The sequence below is a fragment of the Panthera uncia genome (genome assembly GCF_023721935.1).
Source record: "Panthera uncia isolate 11264 chromosome B2 unlocalized genomic scaffold, Puncia_PCG_1.0 HiC_scaffold_24, whole genome shotgun sequence".
Lineage (NCBI taxonomy): Eukaryota > Metazoa > Chordata > Mammalia > Carnivora > Felidae > Panthera > Panthera uncia.
This window is the reverse complement of record NW_026057580.1, coordinates 93,296,249-93,313,324: the sequence shown is the minus strand read 5'-3', so window position 1 is coordinate 93,313,324 and position 17,076 is coordinate 93,296,249. Positions and strand designations below refer to the sequence as shown.

General features: G+C 40.2%; 1 protein-coding gene across 2 annotated transcripts in view; it reads left to right on the top strand.

Moving 5' to 3' along the window:
* NHSL1 (NHS like 1) overlaps positions 1-17,076 on the top strand; it is a 106,888-nt gene that overhangs the window by 52,892 nt on the left and 36,920 nt on the right. For both annotated transcript variants that reach the window (XM_049654443.1, XM_049654446.1), the window contains exon 3: positions 14,885-15,012. In XM_049654443.1, coding sequence (XP_049510400.1) covers positions 14,885-15,012 — 128 coding nt within the window. The remainder of the gene's footprint in view (positions 1-14,884; positions 15,013-17,076) is intronic.

Sequence of the window (17,076 nt, the reverse complement as noted above, 5' to 3'; positions counted from 1 at the left end):
AAGCTTCTCTTTTTCTGTGTTTGGTATTTTGTTGGACTGTAAGCACTGTTGTGTTTGTGAAAGTCCCGGAAAGGTCACCTAGAACTCAGGAGGTGAGAGCCAAAGCCACAAGACAAGGGGTGGAAATGCAGGAGTGAGGAGATAGAGAATTGGGAGAGTGTAGGGTTGAGCCCAGAAGCCTCTATTTTAGGGGGCTGGGAAAGAGAAGTTGGTAAAAGAGTAGTTTGGGAAGAGGAAAGTCAGGTCAGGATGGGCAGTCCTCATGAGACTCACAGATAGGGAGAGAGTCTGAAGAAAGGCTACTAAATTGGTCCTTAGGCTGCCACTGGTGACCTTCCAAAGAGCAGTTCCAAAGAAAGCTTTGGATGGAAGAAGCCAGACTTCGTGAGAGAAAAATTATTTTTATAAGCAGAAAAACAATACAAGTAAGCTTTTGAGAAATGAAGTAGGATAAATGATGTCAGCAAAACAGAAAGGGAACTGTATTTTGAGGTAATGGCCAGATAGAGGTAATATTATTGTTTTAAAAATTAAAGCCAATTGAAACATGGTCGTAGACAACAGGAGCCCATGAGGAGGGGGAAAGATGGCCGATACAAACAGAGAATGGGGAGGATGTTCCCTGAGGAGGCGGCAGTAGTAGGCGGTGAACTCAGGGGCACAGGGGGAGGTCAGGTTTCCACCTGTGTCTCCTAGACAGACAACTGGGGAAAGTTTTGAGACGGAGCAAAAGACATGGTGAAGTCGTTCATTAGGTGGTGGTGGAGACTTGACAGAAATGTGGCCCCCGCTCTGTTGCTACAATATTGCACGTGCTTTGGTGAGAAGAATGACTTCATTTGGTGCTCTTGTTCAGCGCTTGTGAATTTAATTAGGTTGATCTTTCAAAGACAAAAGTTCATGTGATTGTTATTAAAAGCTTTTTTTTTTTAATGTTTGGTTAATTTCATTAAATTTCGTTAATTTTCGTTAATTTCATTAAACGTCTTTTGGAATTTTTGTCCTTAGGGAAAGTTGTCTGACTTGATCAAACAGTGGGCTAGATTATCTACTGAGGAAAGAGAAGCGCAAAGACAAAAATAAGGAATCAACAGAATGGAAAGGATATACCAAAGGGGTGGTTTAACTTCTCTTGCTGGATTTGATGGCTCAGGGAATTTTTTTATAATACCAACTATTCTGAGTGTGGTAACCCTGAAAGGGTAGTTAACCTGTGAGCGGGAAGTCTGATGCAAGAGCCAGGGAAAAATGAACAATCCTTGCTTTTCCAGTAGGTTAAGAGACATGTTGCCTCTTTTTTTTTTTTTTTTTTTTTTTTTTTTTTTAATGGTAAGCAACAAACAAAAGATAGAAAAACAAAGACAGTCATTTAAATGATCCAGGTCTTAACAAAGCACTATGGATTGTTTAAACAAAAGGCTTTTTGTGTTGTTTTTGTGTCCATAGCCAGTCTGCTGTTTCAGCAATTCTATTTTAATTCCTGATAAAGTGAGTAACTTGAGTGGCCTCTATATTTCACTCAGTACAGCATAAAAATGCTACATTGAAGGTACGGTGGATAAGGCTCGTTATCACTCTGCGTACAACCGAAGTCTCCGCTGTTGGTTTAGAATCTTTGCAGGCTATTTGATATTGAGTAACCTTGGTGATGCTCTGCTACGGCCAGTGATAGGGCTTTCTCATTCTAAAGTGAAACGAGATCCCCTCCAGTTTGGCTGAGCTGTGGTGCCACTCAGCTGGGGCTGGCAAACTCTTCACATGCTCACATTAATCATGGGCACCAGAAAGCGTTCGCTTTCATTCCAATCAGATCGAGTTCTTTGATGCTCCTTGAATTAATTTGGGGATGTGAGGAGAAGAAATGTTAGCAATCAGTTTTCTACAACGGCCAATAACCTTTAAGGATAAACCTTTCTGTGGTTTGCAGTGAAAAATAAAGCTAACAGTTTTTTCCAACTGCTTCAGTCTTAATACTTAATTCCTAATTTTTTTTTTTTTTTGGAGGTTTCTATTCCTAAGAGAAAGTAACCATAGAGGGAGGATCCTCGTCAAAATGACCTTTTTAAAACCTATCTACATGAAGTGAAATTGCCTGTGGTTGTTTAAAGTCAGTGAGGGAGATATTGGTCCCAGGATCAGGAAGGGAGTGGTTCTTTCCAATACACATTAATACGTTAGTCAGCAAACTCATTTCCTGTTTGACTCTTGGGCTGATGACACAATTGTGCATTTTCTCCGTGCGGTGCTCTGTCTTTCCCTATCCTGATCACTTTATTTCCCCAAGTCCACTGTGTAGACTGACATAGGAAGTCATGTGGAATTGTGCTAAAATAATTTTTAAGGGTATGAATTCTGCAGTTTGCCTGTCATTTTTTATTTTTATTTTTTCCTCCCTTGGCAAAGAAACCTATCCATTTCAAAGGCATCCATTCCAGGGGCACCTGGGTGGCTCAGTCAGTTAAGCATCTGACTTCAACTCAGGCCATGATCTCATGTTTCTGAGTTCAAGCCCCACATCCAGCTCTGTGCTGACAGCTCAGAGCCTGGAGCCTGCTTCGGTTCTGTGTTTCCCTCTCTCTCTGCCCTTCCCCTGCTTGTGCTCTGTGTCTCTCTCAAAAAATAAATATTTAAAAAGTTAAAAAAAAAAAGAACAAAGGCATCCATTCCATCACCATATCTTGTCTTCTACCCTACTCCTACCCAAAACTTCTGGGAGCTTTCTCTGGTTATATCTCACCAGAAATCTCTTGGGCGTTGTCCATGATACAGTTAGGTTTTGAATACTGGATTTGATCAGTTTCCCTGAAATTCTACTGAAACTAATACATTTCCTTGGATAGAAAACACCGACTGAGCCCTGGGCGTCATCTTCCCTACCTCATTCTCTTCCTACCTGCTTTTCCCTCATCCTTTTACTTTTTGCACATGTGATTGGGGCCCCTCCCCCATTAAGTTCTGTATCGATACTGGCCCCAGCCCTTGCTCCCCAGTTGTGCTTAATAAACATTGGTGACATGGCCAGGATAGATGAGGCAGGTCATACGCCTTGGGTTTATTACAGTGGAAAGCGTGTTCAATGATAAAATACACCTGGGAGAGGAATGGGGCGGGACCTCTATTGTGTAATCACAGTACCCTTTCAAGTGCTGTTTGTTCATTCATTTAATGAACTCACCGAGCCCCTGCTAGCCACCCACACAGAGTCAGATCATGCAGGGCTTGGAAACCACTGGGAGGAGATTGGCTTTTACTTTCAGGGCCTGGGAAGCCACTGGAGAGGTTTGAACTCAGGAGTGACATAATCTGATTCATCGTTTTTAAGTGGCTCAGTCGGGTTCTGTGTTAAAGGTTCACCACATGGGTGCCAGGGTGGAAGCAGGAGACTGGGTGGGGATTATAATGCACAGAAATGAGGTGAGAGGTGGTGGCCGCCTGAAGCTCCCTCCTGTGTTGGAGCTGGAGAGGGATGTTTAAAGCAGGAACTCTTCAAGCATTTTAAGGGAGGCTCGATGTGCAAGGTACTTGCAGTAGCAAAGTCAAAGCTTTTTCTGAAACAAACCAGTGTTCTTGAGGAACTAAAAGTAGATGCCACATTTAGCATTCCTCCCCTCCGCATTGACCCCTCCCATAAGCTAAAGTCTTCTTCATCTTCTGAAGTTATTCTGTGAGTGAGTGTGAATCACTTGTGACATAATAAAAGAAACAGATCAACCCTCTTTTCCCCTCGGGCCTTTTGGCCTTTCTCACTTGGAATATGTAAGAAGTCTCAAATGATCCAAATTCTGTTTCCGTCTTTTCTCCTACCGTGGCTCTCAGACCAGCAGTCTCAGCATCACTTGGGAATTTACTAGAAATGCAAGTTCTCTGGCCCCTCCCCAGACCTAGTGAGTCCGACACTCTGGAAGCGGGGCCGGCAGTGGGTTCAACAAGCCCTCCAGGTGGTTCTGAGGCACCTTACTTTGGAAAACCTTGGCTCTGTAAGTGGCCATGTGAACTTGTTTCTCCGTCAGCGAGGCCCCTTGAAAGTTGGAAGTATTCCTTCTGCTGCACTAGCTCATTACAAGCTAGGATTTGAACACATAACTGTTCACATGCGGGGTTTGAGCTCTGGACAGCTGCTTTTCGTCACTCTGGCTGTTAGCAGAAGGTGACTTGTGCAAATTGAAACTCATTCCTTTCAAGGGAGCTCCCTTTTCCTTGACACTCGGGCGATACTTGGCATATTTCCTGATTGGCCTTCTTTCTTTCTTACCCAGTTAAGCAAATGATATGCTAGCACCTGGGACATTTTGCCTTACATGCACCATTAAGAGAGGAGACATTTGTTTTCAGAACTTTTAGAGAGGCTTGGGCTTAATCATTAAAGCCATGCATTTTCTCTTCATCTTTTTATGTTTTATGGTGCATTGGATGCTAAGTATCATTGAAATGATGACTCTGGCAAAGAAGTGATCTTATGGACTCACCTATGCATTTGTTGGAAGATAAATTTGGGTTTACTACTCCATATATATATAAACAGTATGCTTTTATGCCATTATAAATATTACTGTAAGACTATATAAAAATTCTTACTCTAAAGAGGGGAGGGAAGAAAAGAACCAATCATTAGTCTAATACTAAACCAAAGGGCATATTTCTTTGAAATCTATCCTTTAAAATTGCAACCAAATTATCTAGGAAAATACCCATATCCAAGATCTATAATAAATTCGTAATGTCTTTAAGATTTTACACAGCTTTTCAGCTCACTTGGTAGGCTATAAATAACCAAGGAACCTAAAAACGTCTGAACGTCTATAATCTCTTAATCATTCTAATTTTTTATTCTTAAAAACAATGTAAATAAATTGAAGTTCAGCTGTTTCAAAGAATTTGCAGAAAATCCGAATGTATTTTTTGAAACGTCCAGTGGGCCTGATTGGCAAGGCACAATGTGAACCACAGTATGAGTAAGATTTTTTTTCTTTTCCAGTGTTGCCAAACCCAATAAATTAATGAGCTAGAAGGTGAATCACTTCTATTTTAAAATGCGTTTTGGTTTAATTTTCTTAAGAAAATAAATTCCCTAATGGTTACGAAGTGCAGTGTTTGAATGCGACAGATTTTTCCTGTGTGCTTACTTGAAAGCTCAAATTAGATTAGCTGTATAATACCCAATACAGCTGTTGGACTGGAATTGATTGTCATTTAAGAATGCATGTTTATAGTCTTACGTGTCCTTAGTTCTCCACTAATGGACAAAGATAGATCATAGAACTGGCCTTTTCCCCTGTTGTTGATAATCTGATGGATAAATAATTGGGAAAGAAGTTTGTAAACCTGGATCTTCCAGAAACTTTATACCTGGGTTTCATAATCCATAAGACACCTATAGTATTTGTGCTCTTTCAATTCCCACAGAAATACTTGAAACACGGATCAAATAATGATGGCCAAGGGCTTCCAGTTTAGAAAATAATGCATTTATTTAGTGTCCTTAGTAATGGCTTTAAAAATCAGTGATCTGGAAAAAAGGACTTTTTTAGACTATGGTTCATCATAGGACATCCTCACTGAAGCAGCACCTCATGACTATTATTTTTATAATTAATTTTGGAAGTAGAATCCTCCCAATTTCAATGACCTTGGATTATAGTAGGAGGATTATGAAAGATTTAATATGTTAAAAGAAACCACATTTAGATTTTAAAATATGGTATGCCTATGTTTTGATGATCACTGGGTGTTATATGTAAGTGATGAATCACTAAATTCTACTCCATAAACCAATATTACACTATATATTAACTAACTAGAATTTAAATAAAAGCTTATAAAAAATGAAATAAAATATGGCATGTCTAGAATGCTCTGCTGTTGTGGAGTACCAAAATTGTGCTTTTGACTTGAATGTTCCAGAACTTTCCTGGCAGTTCATACCTGGACACACCAACACGACCCATATGACTTGAGGAATGACAATATTATCTTCTTATCTGTTCCTTCTGGCTTTTACTATAGCAGTGCTTATTTCAAATACTTCCTTCATCATTCCTTCACTTCTTTTTTTTTAATGTTTATTTATTTTTGAGAGAGAGAGACAGAGCACTAGTGGGGGAAGGGCAGAGAGAGAGGGAGACAGAAAGTCCAAAAGCAGGCTCCAGGCTGTCAGCACAGAGCCCAACGAGGGGCTTGAACTCACAGACCATGAAATCGTGACCTGAGCCGAAGTCAAACACTTACCCGACTGAGCCACTCAGGCTCCCCTCTTCCCTTCTTTTTCACACAGCCTAACAAGTCAACAGACTTCTCACTTTTTTTCCTTGTTTGTTTGTTTGTTTGTTTATCCATCCATTTATTCATTCATTCATTCATTCATTCATCCATTCATTTATGGAGAGAGAGAGAAAGCATGAGTTGTGGAGGGGCAGAGAGCGGGGGAGAGAGAGAATCCCAAGCAGGCTTTGCACTGTCAGTGTAGAGCCCAATATGCGGCTCAAACCCACAAACCATGAGATCATGACCTGAGCCAAAGTCAGACACATAACCAACGGAGCCACCCAGGGCGCCCCTCACTTTTTTCCTTTTAGCATCCCCTTATCATACGATATCATTTCTTTGGGGACTAGAAGACCCCAGTGTCTCCTCTCCTTCTACTGTTCCTCCTTTTCCCTCTCATTTAAGCAAGTCGGGCTTATTGGCCATTTATTTAAGGTAAGAACTTTGTTCTCTTTGAGTATATTTCAAACTCTTTATAATGAATTCAGAAAATTTTTCGCTATGTGTATGTTTTCTCTTATAGATTTATAAATATGAAACAATCAACTCTGGTGCATTATACCATTCGGTGATAAAAATGTCCATGTACTTTTACTGGCATCACTGAATGATTGATTGGCTTTCTCCTCCTGTAGATAGCAATCAAGCTCCTATTGTGGTTTATTTGGAATATATGTGTCAGTATCGGGACTTTGAGCTGAGTCCTGGCATCTTAGGGAAGTTGGGTAAGCAGGAAGAAGGTGATAAATGCAAGTAAGATCATGTCACTTCTCTGTTCCAAGTCTCCAGAGGCTGTCCCTTGGCCTCATGGTAAAAGCCAGAGTCCTTAGAACCCTCAAGGCCCTAACATAGTCTGTCCCTTGTTTACCTATCTGGCCATGTCTCCTGTTCTCACCCCAAACTGTACTTTTCTCTAGTTCTTTCTCAGGTTGACGGACGTACTTTCTTTGCTCAGAAATCACCGCTCGGTGAGACCTGCTACAAATGCTGCTCCCTATTCCCTTCCTTGCTTTATTTTTCTCTTAGAAATCCAAAATCAAAGTGTCAATGGGGTCGTGCTCCCACCGACCTCGAGGGGAGAATCCCTTCCTGCCCTTCCAGCTTCTGGGGGTTCTGGGAATTCCTTGGCTTATGGCTACATCAGTCCTAATCTCTACCTCTGTCTTCACGGGCTTTTTTCCTTCTGTGTTTGTATGTTTCTGTGTCTCCACATGGCCCCACGATCTCTGTTTTCTCTTCTTATGAAGACATAAGTCTTGTTGGAGTAGGGCCTAGCCTAATGCCCTCACTTTAACATGATTACATCTGGAAAAGCCCTATTTCCAAATAAGGTCACATTCACAGGTACCGGGGGTTAGGAGTACCTAACACATCTTCTTAGGAAAAGAAATGTAGCCTCATGATATTTTGGTAAAGATATAGCCAAAGGCTTGGTAAAATTGTGGTATCTTGAAGAATTGTGCAGCCAAGCACATCTTGCGGACTTGTTCGCTGGCTTTTAAAAGTAGAAGAGTTTGAGGTAGTTATGGTTTATGTGGTAGATTCTGGAAGCGGTGTCCATCTTCTGAGTACTGGCCATGTGGAGGATTCTGTGCAAAGTTCTGACATATCCTTACCTCAGCTCTCTCATCAGAGAGCAGCGCACTCAGAGTTGTTTGTTGAATGAATCTCATGACGGCTTCCGAGACTGAGTTGAGTAAAGTCCTGGCTTGACAGAGGTGGAATCCGAGTTTCCAGCAGGTTCAAGCGTTGTCCCCTAGACGTCACAGTTAGTACGTCCCCCAGTACGTCCAGGTCTGTCTTGATTCCAGGCACTCCACTGCTTCTCCATGTAGAATCCCTCCCAATAGTTAACTTCCTGTTCCCGAAACACGGAGAGTAGCTTTTCATTGCTGTTGCAGATTCCCCACCAAAAGCCTCTCAACCTCATTCAAGAAGGATTGAAGTAAACATGAAATAAGCATAGCAGGGGTCCGGAAAATCTGAGATTCGGCGTGATCCCTGTCTGGAAGAGTCACTTGAATAGTTGCTGAATATTCTCCTCTCCCTCCTTGTTCACGAGGTAGGATTGCCCGTTCTAGTCCCCTCTGAAGTTAGATGTGGTCACATGGCTTATTTTGGCCAAAGAAATGAGAGTCAGTAAAGAAAGTAAAGCTTTCTGGCAGAAGCCCTAGGAGCCAGTGTGAGAGTCACCACGTTCTCACCGTGCTGCCATGTGACCGATGAACACAGGTACTTCCCTCTTTCCAGTCCCCAAGTGACTGTGCTAAGCAGAGTTCCTGCTAGCTCTGCTTCTACCAGGACAGCGTGCAGCAAAGATTCTCCGAGTTTCTGAAGCCACTGAAGTTGGGGAACTATTTGTAACTGCTGCATATTTTAGCTAATTGTGACTGATTCAGTAAACTGAAAAGTAAAACATGGAGCATGGAAATTCATTGAGGATTTCCAGCAGAGGAGATTACGTTGAATAACTCCTCCAAGCCTCTTTATTTTATTTATTTTATTTAGAGGTTTGTTTATTTTTGAGAGAGAGCGCACAAGCAGGGGAGGTGCAGAGAGAGAGAGGGAGACAGAGGATCCAAAGCAGGCTCCGTGCTGTCAGCGCAGAGCCTGATGTGGGGCTCGAACTCAACAACTGTGAGATCATGACCTGAGCCGAAGTCACATGCTCAACCAGCTGAGCCACACAGGTACCCCCAAGTCTCTTTAGTAGATAGACTCTTTTCACATGTCTAAAATAGTAACGTGAACAGTCTAATATAGCGAAATACATGAAAGTTTGGAGGCCAAGAAAGGTTTAAATTCGTAAGATGGTTAAATGACCATCCAGTGGTATGACGTTATTTTTTTCTTCTGTACTTAAAACTTTGGTCTAGCAAGGAATGTTTGTCCACTGTTCTTGCACTAAAGAAAATAGTTTGACATGAAAGGAAAGAGGAGGAAATTTGTGGTTGAGAAACCAGAGGATACAACGAACAGTGATCCCTTTCTCCAAGCAGTACCGTGAGAACAATAGGTCGGCCTTAGTCCAAATTCCTGTTGCAAGAGGAGTATGTGTTAAAGGCAGATCTTCCATTACATTTAGTATCTCATTTCTAGCCTGTAGCTGCTGGCCTGGCTCGCTTTAAAGTATGCTCTGCCTTGCAGCTATTCTCAGTTTAATGTTGGAAAAGTCTTTGTTTATTCATGATGGCTTGCACTTACTTATATCTCACTCTCCAGACAATAAACTCTATTTAATGAACAAAGCCATGGTTTTAGAAACTGAGAGCTGTTGCAACTTGACAAGAGGAGATTTTCCTAGATTTCCCCTAGCATTGGAATAAGACAAGTGACAGTGGAATTCGATGACTTTATTAGATTTCAGAAATTTGATAAGAGTGAAAACATTGGTCATCTGCCATAAACGTATGCTGCCCAGTCTCACCTTAGACCCGGCATCCTATTTCAGTTGACATACCACTATTTAAACATTTCTGTGACGCAAACTTCATTATGGAAAAAAAGGGGCATTGTCTCTTAAACTAGGCTCAAAAGGTGATGGTGGAAGTACTAATATTTGCCAGCTTTTCATACTTTCATGGATAATAATTTTGCAGTGTTTTGGTCTTTTAAGATGTAATGTGTATCCAGTCGTGTCAGCTATTTTTAATATTGCCAAAAACATCAGAACTCGGCTCAGCTTTAGAGATGATCCAGCCCAACAGCCCTTCCTTATTTTCCGGCAAGAAATCTTTTCAAACACATCTGGCGGGGTACCCAATACATGAAAAAGATTTTCAATACTATAAAAGCTTGTAATTTTAAACTTATACTTCTTATAGGGTCTATTAGTGAGGGGAAAAGACTAATTGGAACAACAGAAGGACTTCGTTTAAAAGGGCCTTGGCTTGAGGCACCTGGCTGGCTCAGTTGGTAGAGTGTGTAACTTTTTTTTTTTTTTTTTGGTAGAGCATGTAACTCTTGATCTCAGGGTTGTGAGTTCCATCCCCACATTTGGTGTAGAAGTTACCTAAAAGTAAAATCTTTAGGGGCACCTGGTGGCTTGGTCGTCTGAGAGTCTGACCCTTGATATCAACTCAGGTCATGATCTCACAAACTGCTGACAGCACAGAGCCTGCTTGGGATTCTCTCTCTCTCCCACTCTCTCTCTCTGCCTCTCCTCTGCTCATGCACACACGCGCACACACACACACACACACACACACACACACACACACTCTCTCTCTCTCTCTCTCTCTCTCTCTCAAAATAAGTAAGTAAGCTTTAAAATAAAATAAAATAAAATAATAAAATCTTAAAAATATATATATAAAAGGGCCTTAGCCTTCACTTTTTATTTTGTTTTGTTTGTCAAGTATTTGAAAATAATGAATTATAACATAAGTAGATACAAAGTGGTAACTTTTTGTGTGTGTGTCTATGTGTGGCTGATTGCATTTAACTCTTTACTTTTCTATTTCAAGTATAATTAACATACAGTGTTATATTAGTTTCAAGTGTACAATATAATGATTCAACAATTCTATACATTACTTCATTGCTTATCATAGTAAGTGTCCTCTTAATTCCCTTCATCTATTTTACCCATCCCAACCCACCTCCCCTCTGCTAACTACCAGTTTTTTTCTCTGTGCTTAAGAGTCTGTTCTTTTTGTCTCTTTTTCCCTTTGTTCATTTGTTTTGTGTCTTAAATTCCACATATGAGTGAAATCGTATGGTATTTGTCTTTCTCTGACTGACTTCAGTTAGCATATACTCTCTAGATCCATTCATGTTGTTGCAAATGGCAAGATTTCATTCTTTTTTATGGCTGAATAGTATTCCATTGTGTGTGTGTGTGTGTGTGTGTGTGTGTGTACACATACGAACACAAACACACCACTTCTTTATCCATTCATTGATTGATGGACACTTGGGTTGCTTCTGTAATTTGGCTATTGTAAATAAAGCTGCAGTAAATATAGGGGTGCGTATATCTCTTCAAATTAGTATTTTTATTTTCTTTGCATAAAAACTCAGGAGTGGAATTACTGGATCCTATGCTAATTCTATTTTTAATGTTTTGAAGAACCTCCATACTGTTTTCCACCGTGGCTGCACCAGTCTGCATTCCTACCAACAGTGCATGCGGATTCCTTTTTCTCCATGTCCGTGACAACACTTGAGTTTTTTATTTTAGCCATTCCGATGGGTGTGAAGTAATACCTCATTGTAGTTTTGATTTGCATTTCCCTGATGATGAGTGATGTTGAACATCTTTTCATGTGTCTGTTGGCCATCTGGATGTCTTCTCTGGGAAAATGTCTGTGTGTATCCTCTGCCCATTTTTTAATTGGATTATTTCAGGGGGGGTTGGTGGTGGTGGTGTTGAATTGTGTAAGTTCTTTATATATTTTGGGTATTAACCAATTACTGGGTATATCAGTTACAAATATCTTCTCCCATTCAGTAGGTTACCTTTTTGTTCTTTTGATGGTTTCCTTCACTGTGCAAAGGCTTTTTATTTTGATGTACTCTCAAAAGTTTAATTTTGCATTTCTTTCCCTTCCCAGAAGAGACAGACATGTCTAGAAAAATGTTTTTATGGCTGATGTCAAAGAATTGCAGCCCTAAGTTTTCTCCTGGGAATTTTATGGTTTCAGGTCTCACATTTAGGTCTTTAATCCATTTTGAGTTTATTTTTATGTATGGTATAAGAAAGTGGTTTAGTTTCATTCTTTTGCATGTCGCTGTCCAGTTTTCCCAGCACCATTTGTTAAAGAGACTGTCTTTTTCCCATTGCATATTCTTGCCTCCTTTGCCAAAGATTAATTGACCATAAAAGCATGAGTTTATTTTGGGACTCTATATCCTGTTCCCTTGATCTATAATTCTGCTTTTGTGCCAGAATGATACTGGTTTGATTACTATAGTTTTGTAGTATATCTTGAAATCTGGGATTGTGATACTTCCAGTTTTCTCCTTCTTTTCTATGATTGTTTTGGCTCTTCTGAGACTATTGTGGTTCCATGCAAATTTTAGGATTATTTATTCTACTGTGGAAAGTGCTGTTGGTGTTTTGAAAGGAAATGAATTAAATCTGTAGATTGCTTTGGGTAATATGGACTTTTTAACAATATTAGTTATCCCAATCCATGACTGTGGAATATCTTTCCATTTATTTGTGTCATCTTTAGTCTCTTTCATCAGTGTTCTATTGTTTTTGGATACAGATCTTTCACCAACTTGGTAAGTTTATTTCCAGATATTTTATTCTTTTTTGGTACAGTCGTCAATGAGATTGTTTTCTTAATTTCTCTTTCTGCTACTTCATTATTAGTGTATAGAAATGCAGCAGATTTCTGTAATTAATTTTGTATTATGTGACTTTACTAAATGCATTTATCAGTTCTAGTAGTTTTTTGGTGGAGTCTTTAGGGCTTTCTGTATATAGTATCATGTTGTCTGCAAACAGGGAAAGTTTTCCTTCTTCCTTACCAACTTGGATGCCTTTTATTTCTTTTTCTTATCTGATTTCTGTGGCGAGGACCTTCAGTACTATGTTGAATACAAGTGGACATCTTTGTCTTGTTCCTGATCTTAGAGGAAAAGCTCTCAGTTCTTCACCATTGAATATGATGCTAGCTGTGGGTTTTTCATACATGGCCCATTTTATGTTGAGGTGTGTTCCCTCTAAAGTGGTAACAGTTTTTATTGGTTTGTTACACAAGGCTCACCCTGAATCCTTAGGAGACTTCAGCTGATAGGACCACAGAAGAGTTAATTTGCAACACAAGTTAATGAAATGCAAAACTACTGAGTATTACTTTTTTATCCTAACTTTAAGGTAATTAATTAAAGAAAATCAAATCAAATACTTACAGAATCCCAAAACTACCCAGAACAGTGAAAAACACTAATCACGCTTTATGTGATATTCTCTCTGTAGAAGGAAAGTAGAATTCTGACCATTCTGTTTACATTTTTTTTTTAGAAAACTTATTAATGTTGGAAAAAATGTGAAAATATTTCTCACTGAAAAGAGATTAATATGAATAAATCCTTATTAAAAAATAAGTTGTATTCTGGAAGTTTCAGAATTTTTTAAAAAAAGTTTCCCATTTTACTCCATATTGAGTGGTTGCAAGCCGAGCCCACAAATTAGTTAGCTCCTAAGTAACGGAAGCAGCTATCTTGTGATTACATGATGCATTTTTAAAGTTAGTTTGACATCCTAAAAGATCCTCATGACTATTTCCATGGGGTTTTTAAAAATCTGATTAGCAGTTCTGGGTTGGAAACTTTATTCACTCCCACCGTGAAGTAGCAAAGGAGAGTAAGGATCTTTTCTTCCCCCGGTTGGAGAATTTTTATCTTTTCACTAAAGTGACTGTTCGTCATCTCCTGTCTGAGAAGAATCACAGATCCTAGTGTTGTTACAGAGGAACTCTGAAGATGCCCTACTTTACTTCGGTGCCATTAGGTGCACGGTTTGTCATGCTGTGCGAAGGGGAAACCCTTCCCAAACCAAACACATTTCACACTCCTTTATGAGCCGGATATTTAAAGGTACCCTGTGGTGAGTGAACCCTTTTGCAAGGCAAACCCTCCTCTAAGGTGCTGGCTGGGTACTAAGAAATCTCTTGGGGCTTTAAAAAGCCACTAATACTTTCCTTGCTGCACTTGCCCCCACTGATCCGAGTAGTTACAATTAGCACAGTGGTCCCTCCTCGATGAGAACCGCTGGTCTCTGAGCAGCCGACGGCCCCAGCCTTGCTGCGAAGCAGGGCGCCATGCTTCTGGTTACCTTCCACTTGCTGCTGCCAGGTATTTCTCTGTAGTCTGGCAGACGGCTCAGACTGCCACCCGGCTTCACATTAAATTCCACTCGGTGATTATAGCCTGTTTGGCATCAAAGTTAGGTTGAGAACTAAAAATAAAATGAGGGCATTGTAATCCGTGACTTCTCGTGTGCCTTCCAGCTGAGGAATCTATAAGAAGCATAGCGCGAGAAGTTTTGTATTTTTTAAAAAAAAATTTTTTTTAACGTTTATTTATTTTTGAGACAGAGAGAGACAGAGCATGAATGGGGGAGGGTCAGAGAGAGAGGGAGACACAGACTCTGAAACAGGCTCCAGGCTCTGAGCGGTCAGCACAGAGCCCGACGCGGGGCTTGAACCCACGGACCGCAAGATCATGACCTGAGCCGAAGCCGGCCGCTTAACCGACTGAGCCACCCAGGCGCCCCGAATTTTTGTATTTTTTGATGAGGAGTTGCATCTTCCACTGCCGTGCATGAACAATTACAGTAATTAAGAACCTGGTTTCGTATTCTGAGTCCGTTGCTTATCTGTATAACATTTACTGAGAAAAAAATTTAATTACTCTAAACCTGACTCAGAGGGTTGTTGTGAAGTCTAAAGGTAATCATCCCATTAAAGCATTTGAACATGGTATGTAGTGTGTAATCTACTAACTCTTAGTTGTTTTGATCATCATTTTCATTATTAATAGTATGATTATTTTGAAATCTTACGCCTAGGAAAATATTGCTAGAAAAGGTAAATAAAGAGAAGCAAACAAATTCTGGTTTTTTACGCCCTTCCTCCCCCACCCCTTCCCTGGCCTGTACCCTCTGCAGAATGTGATAAGCTGAGGCGGGATGGCTACCGAAGTTCACAGTACTACTCCCAGGGGCCGACCTTTGCAGCCAGTACCAACCCCCTCTGCGATGATTATCAAAACGAAGATGAAGAAACAGATCAAAAGGTAAGGCTTCCCAATTCAACATGGGAACCTGGACTGGGTCCCAGAACAGAAAAACGACATAAGTTGAAACACTGGTGAAATCAGAATAAAATAGGGTTTCAGTTAATAATGGTATCTCAATTTCTTAATTTTGACCAAGGTACCATGATTATTTAGCATGTTAACATTGTGGGCAGCTGGGTAAAGGGGTCACAGGAATTATCAGCGCTATGACTGCAACTTTTCCGCAAGTCACAGTCAGTCTAAAATTTAAAAAAAAAAAAAAAAAGGTAAGGTTAGGATTCAAGGAATTCATTAAAGGGTCACAATCAGTAAGTATATTTGTGCATTTTGAATATTCTCTTTTGGGTAGAAAAATTGAAGGTCCTGTTTTTGTTTTTTGGGTTTTTTTTCTCATGACCAAGAACCCACTCAGATCCTAAAACAAGAGCTCTAAGTATAACAGGCAAAAGTCACTGTTTCACAAGCAGTCAGTGTTTCTCAGAAAGATTGAACAGGAGCAGCACTTTGACTTAATATTATAGAACTGGTCAGTTCACTTCGAGATGCTGTGTTACCCTGGCTGCCTTTCTTCTCATGCAATCTCTTGTAGTATGTACAAACTACTTAAGGCAAATATATTTTCTCAGTAATAGATGCCCCATGAGCAGATAAAAATGTAGAGAGATTTTGACTTATATGGGTTTTTTAAATTCATTTTACTTAGTACTATGGACTTAAAGTTTGACGGACACGTGTTGATTTAGAAACCATTTTTTAATCTAAGAAATTTCGGTAGAATTAGGTCAATGCATAAATGCGTTATTGTTTAGAGAACATTAGTCAAAATTTATTGCCCTTCCCCACATAAATAACATCAGAGAAAAGGGTGGATAACAGTTGATCAAAAATGGGAAATTTACTACCATAATTTTTTAGTCTTCTAATAAAAACCCAGGTTTTTATTTGAGAATATTTTTTCTTATCTCTTTAAAAGTATGTTCCTGGGGTGCCTGGGTGGCTCAGTCGGTTGAGCGTCCGGCTTCGGCTCAGGTCATGATCTCGCAGTCTGTGAGTTCGAGCCCTGCGTCAGGCTCTGTGCTGACAGCTCAGAGCCTGGAGCCTGCTTCGGATTCTGTGTCCCCCCCCCCCCCCCCCCCCCGCCCCTCGCCCACTCATGCTCTGTCTCTGTCTCAGAAATAAATAAACATTAAAAAAATAAAAAAAAAAGTATGTTCCCATATTAGCTTAGTCCTCTGGGACTCAAAATACACAATACTGTATTAGGAAATACTGTAGTAGGAAAAGGAGCTACCTCAAAATTGATCTGGTTTTTAATTTTAAAGTTTTTTTTTTTCTCATTGATATGAATAAGGAAAATAGAAATCAAAAGATGAGTTATATGGTGAGGATTGTGTTCTCTTCTTATTTAATTTTTCAACCTTATTGAAATTGTAATTGACAAATAAAATTGTACATTATTTAAATCATCCGTTTTCTTTGTGAAATGGCCATCACAATCGGGTTGATTAACATATCCAGCATCTCACAGGCTTACCTTTCCTCAGTGGGGAAACAGCAGTAAACAAGTATAATACAACACAGTGGTGATGCACATTATGAAGAAAAATAAACTGGTAGTAAGAGTTTGAGAGTGACGGGCTGCTATTTTAGACTGAGTTTTCAAGAGGGGGCTCTCTGAGGGTGTCATTAGAGCAGATCTCAGAATGAAGTGTAGGAACACCACATGGGAATATCTTTGGGGAGAGCTTCTGGGAAGAAGAGATAGTAAGTACAAAGGCCTGGGGACCCTAGTGTTGTTAATCCTGTGCGAGAAGTAGCCAGATACCAGAGTGGCTTGCGGTGGGCAAGGGGGAGAGAGGTAATAATGACTTTGGGGAAACAACCAAGGGCCAGATCACATAAGGAAGGACCTGACCGGCCGTGGTGAGAACTTTGGATTTGTTGTTCTTGGGGAAGATGGGGAAGCACTGGAGGAACTGAGGTGGTAAGTAGGGTGGTCTGAATTACTATTTGATGCAATCTGGCTACTATATGGAGGCAAGACTGTGGGGAGTTGAAAGT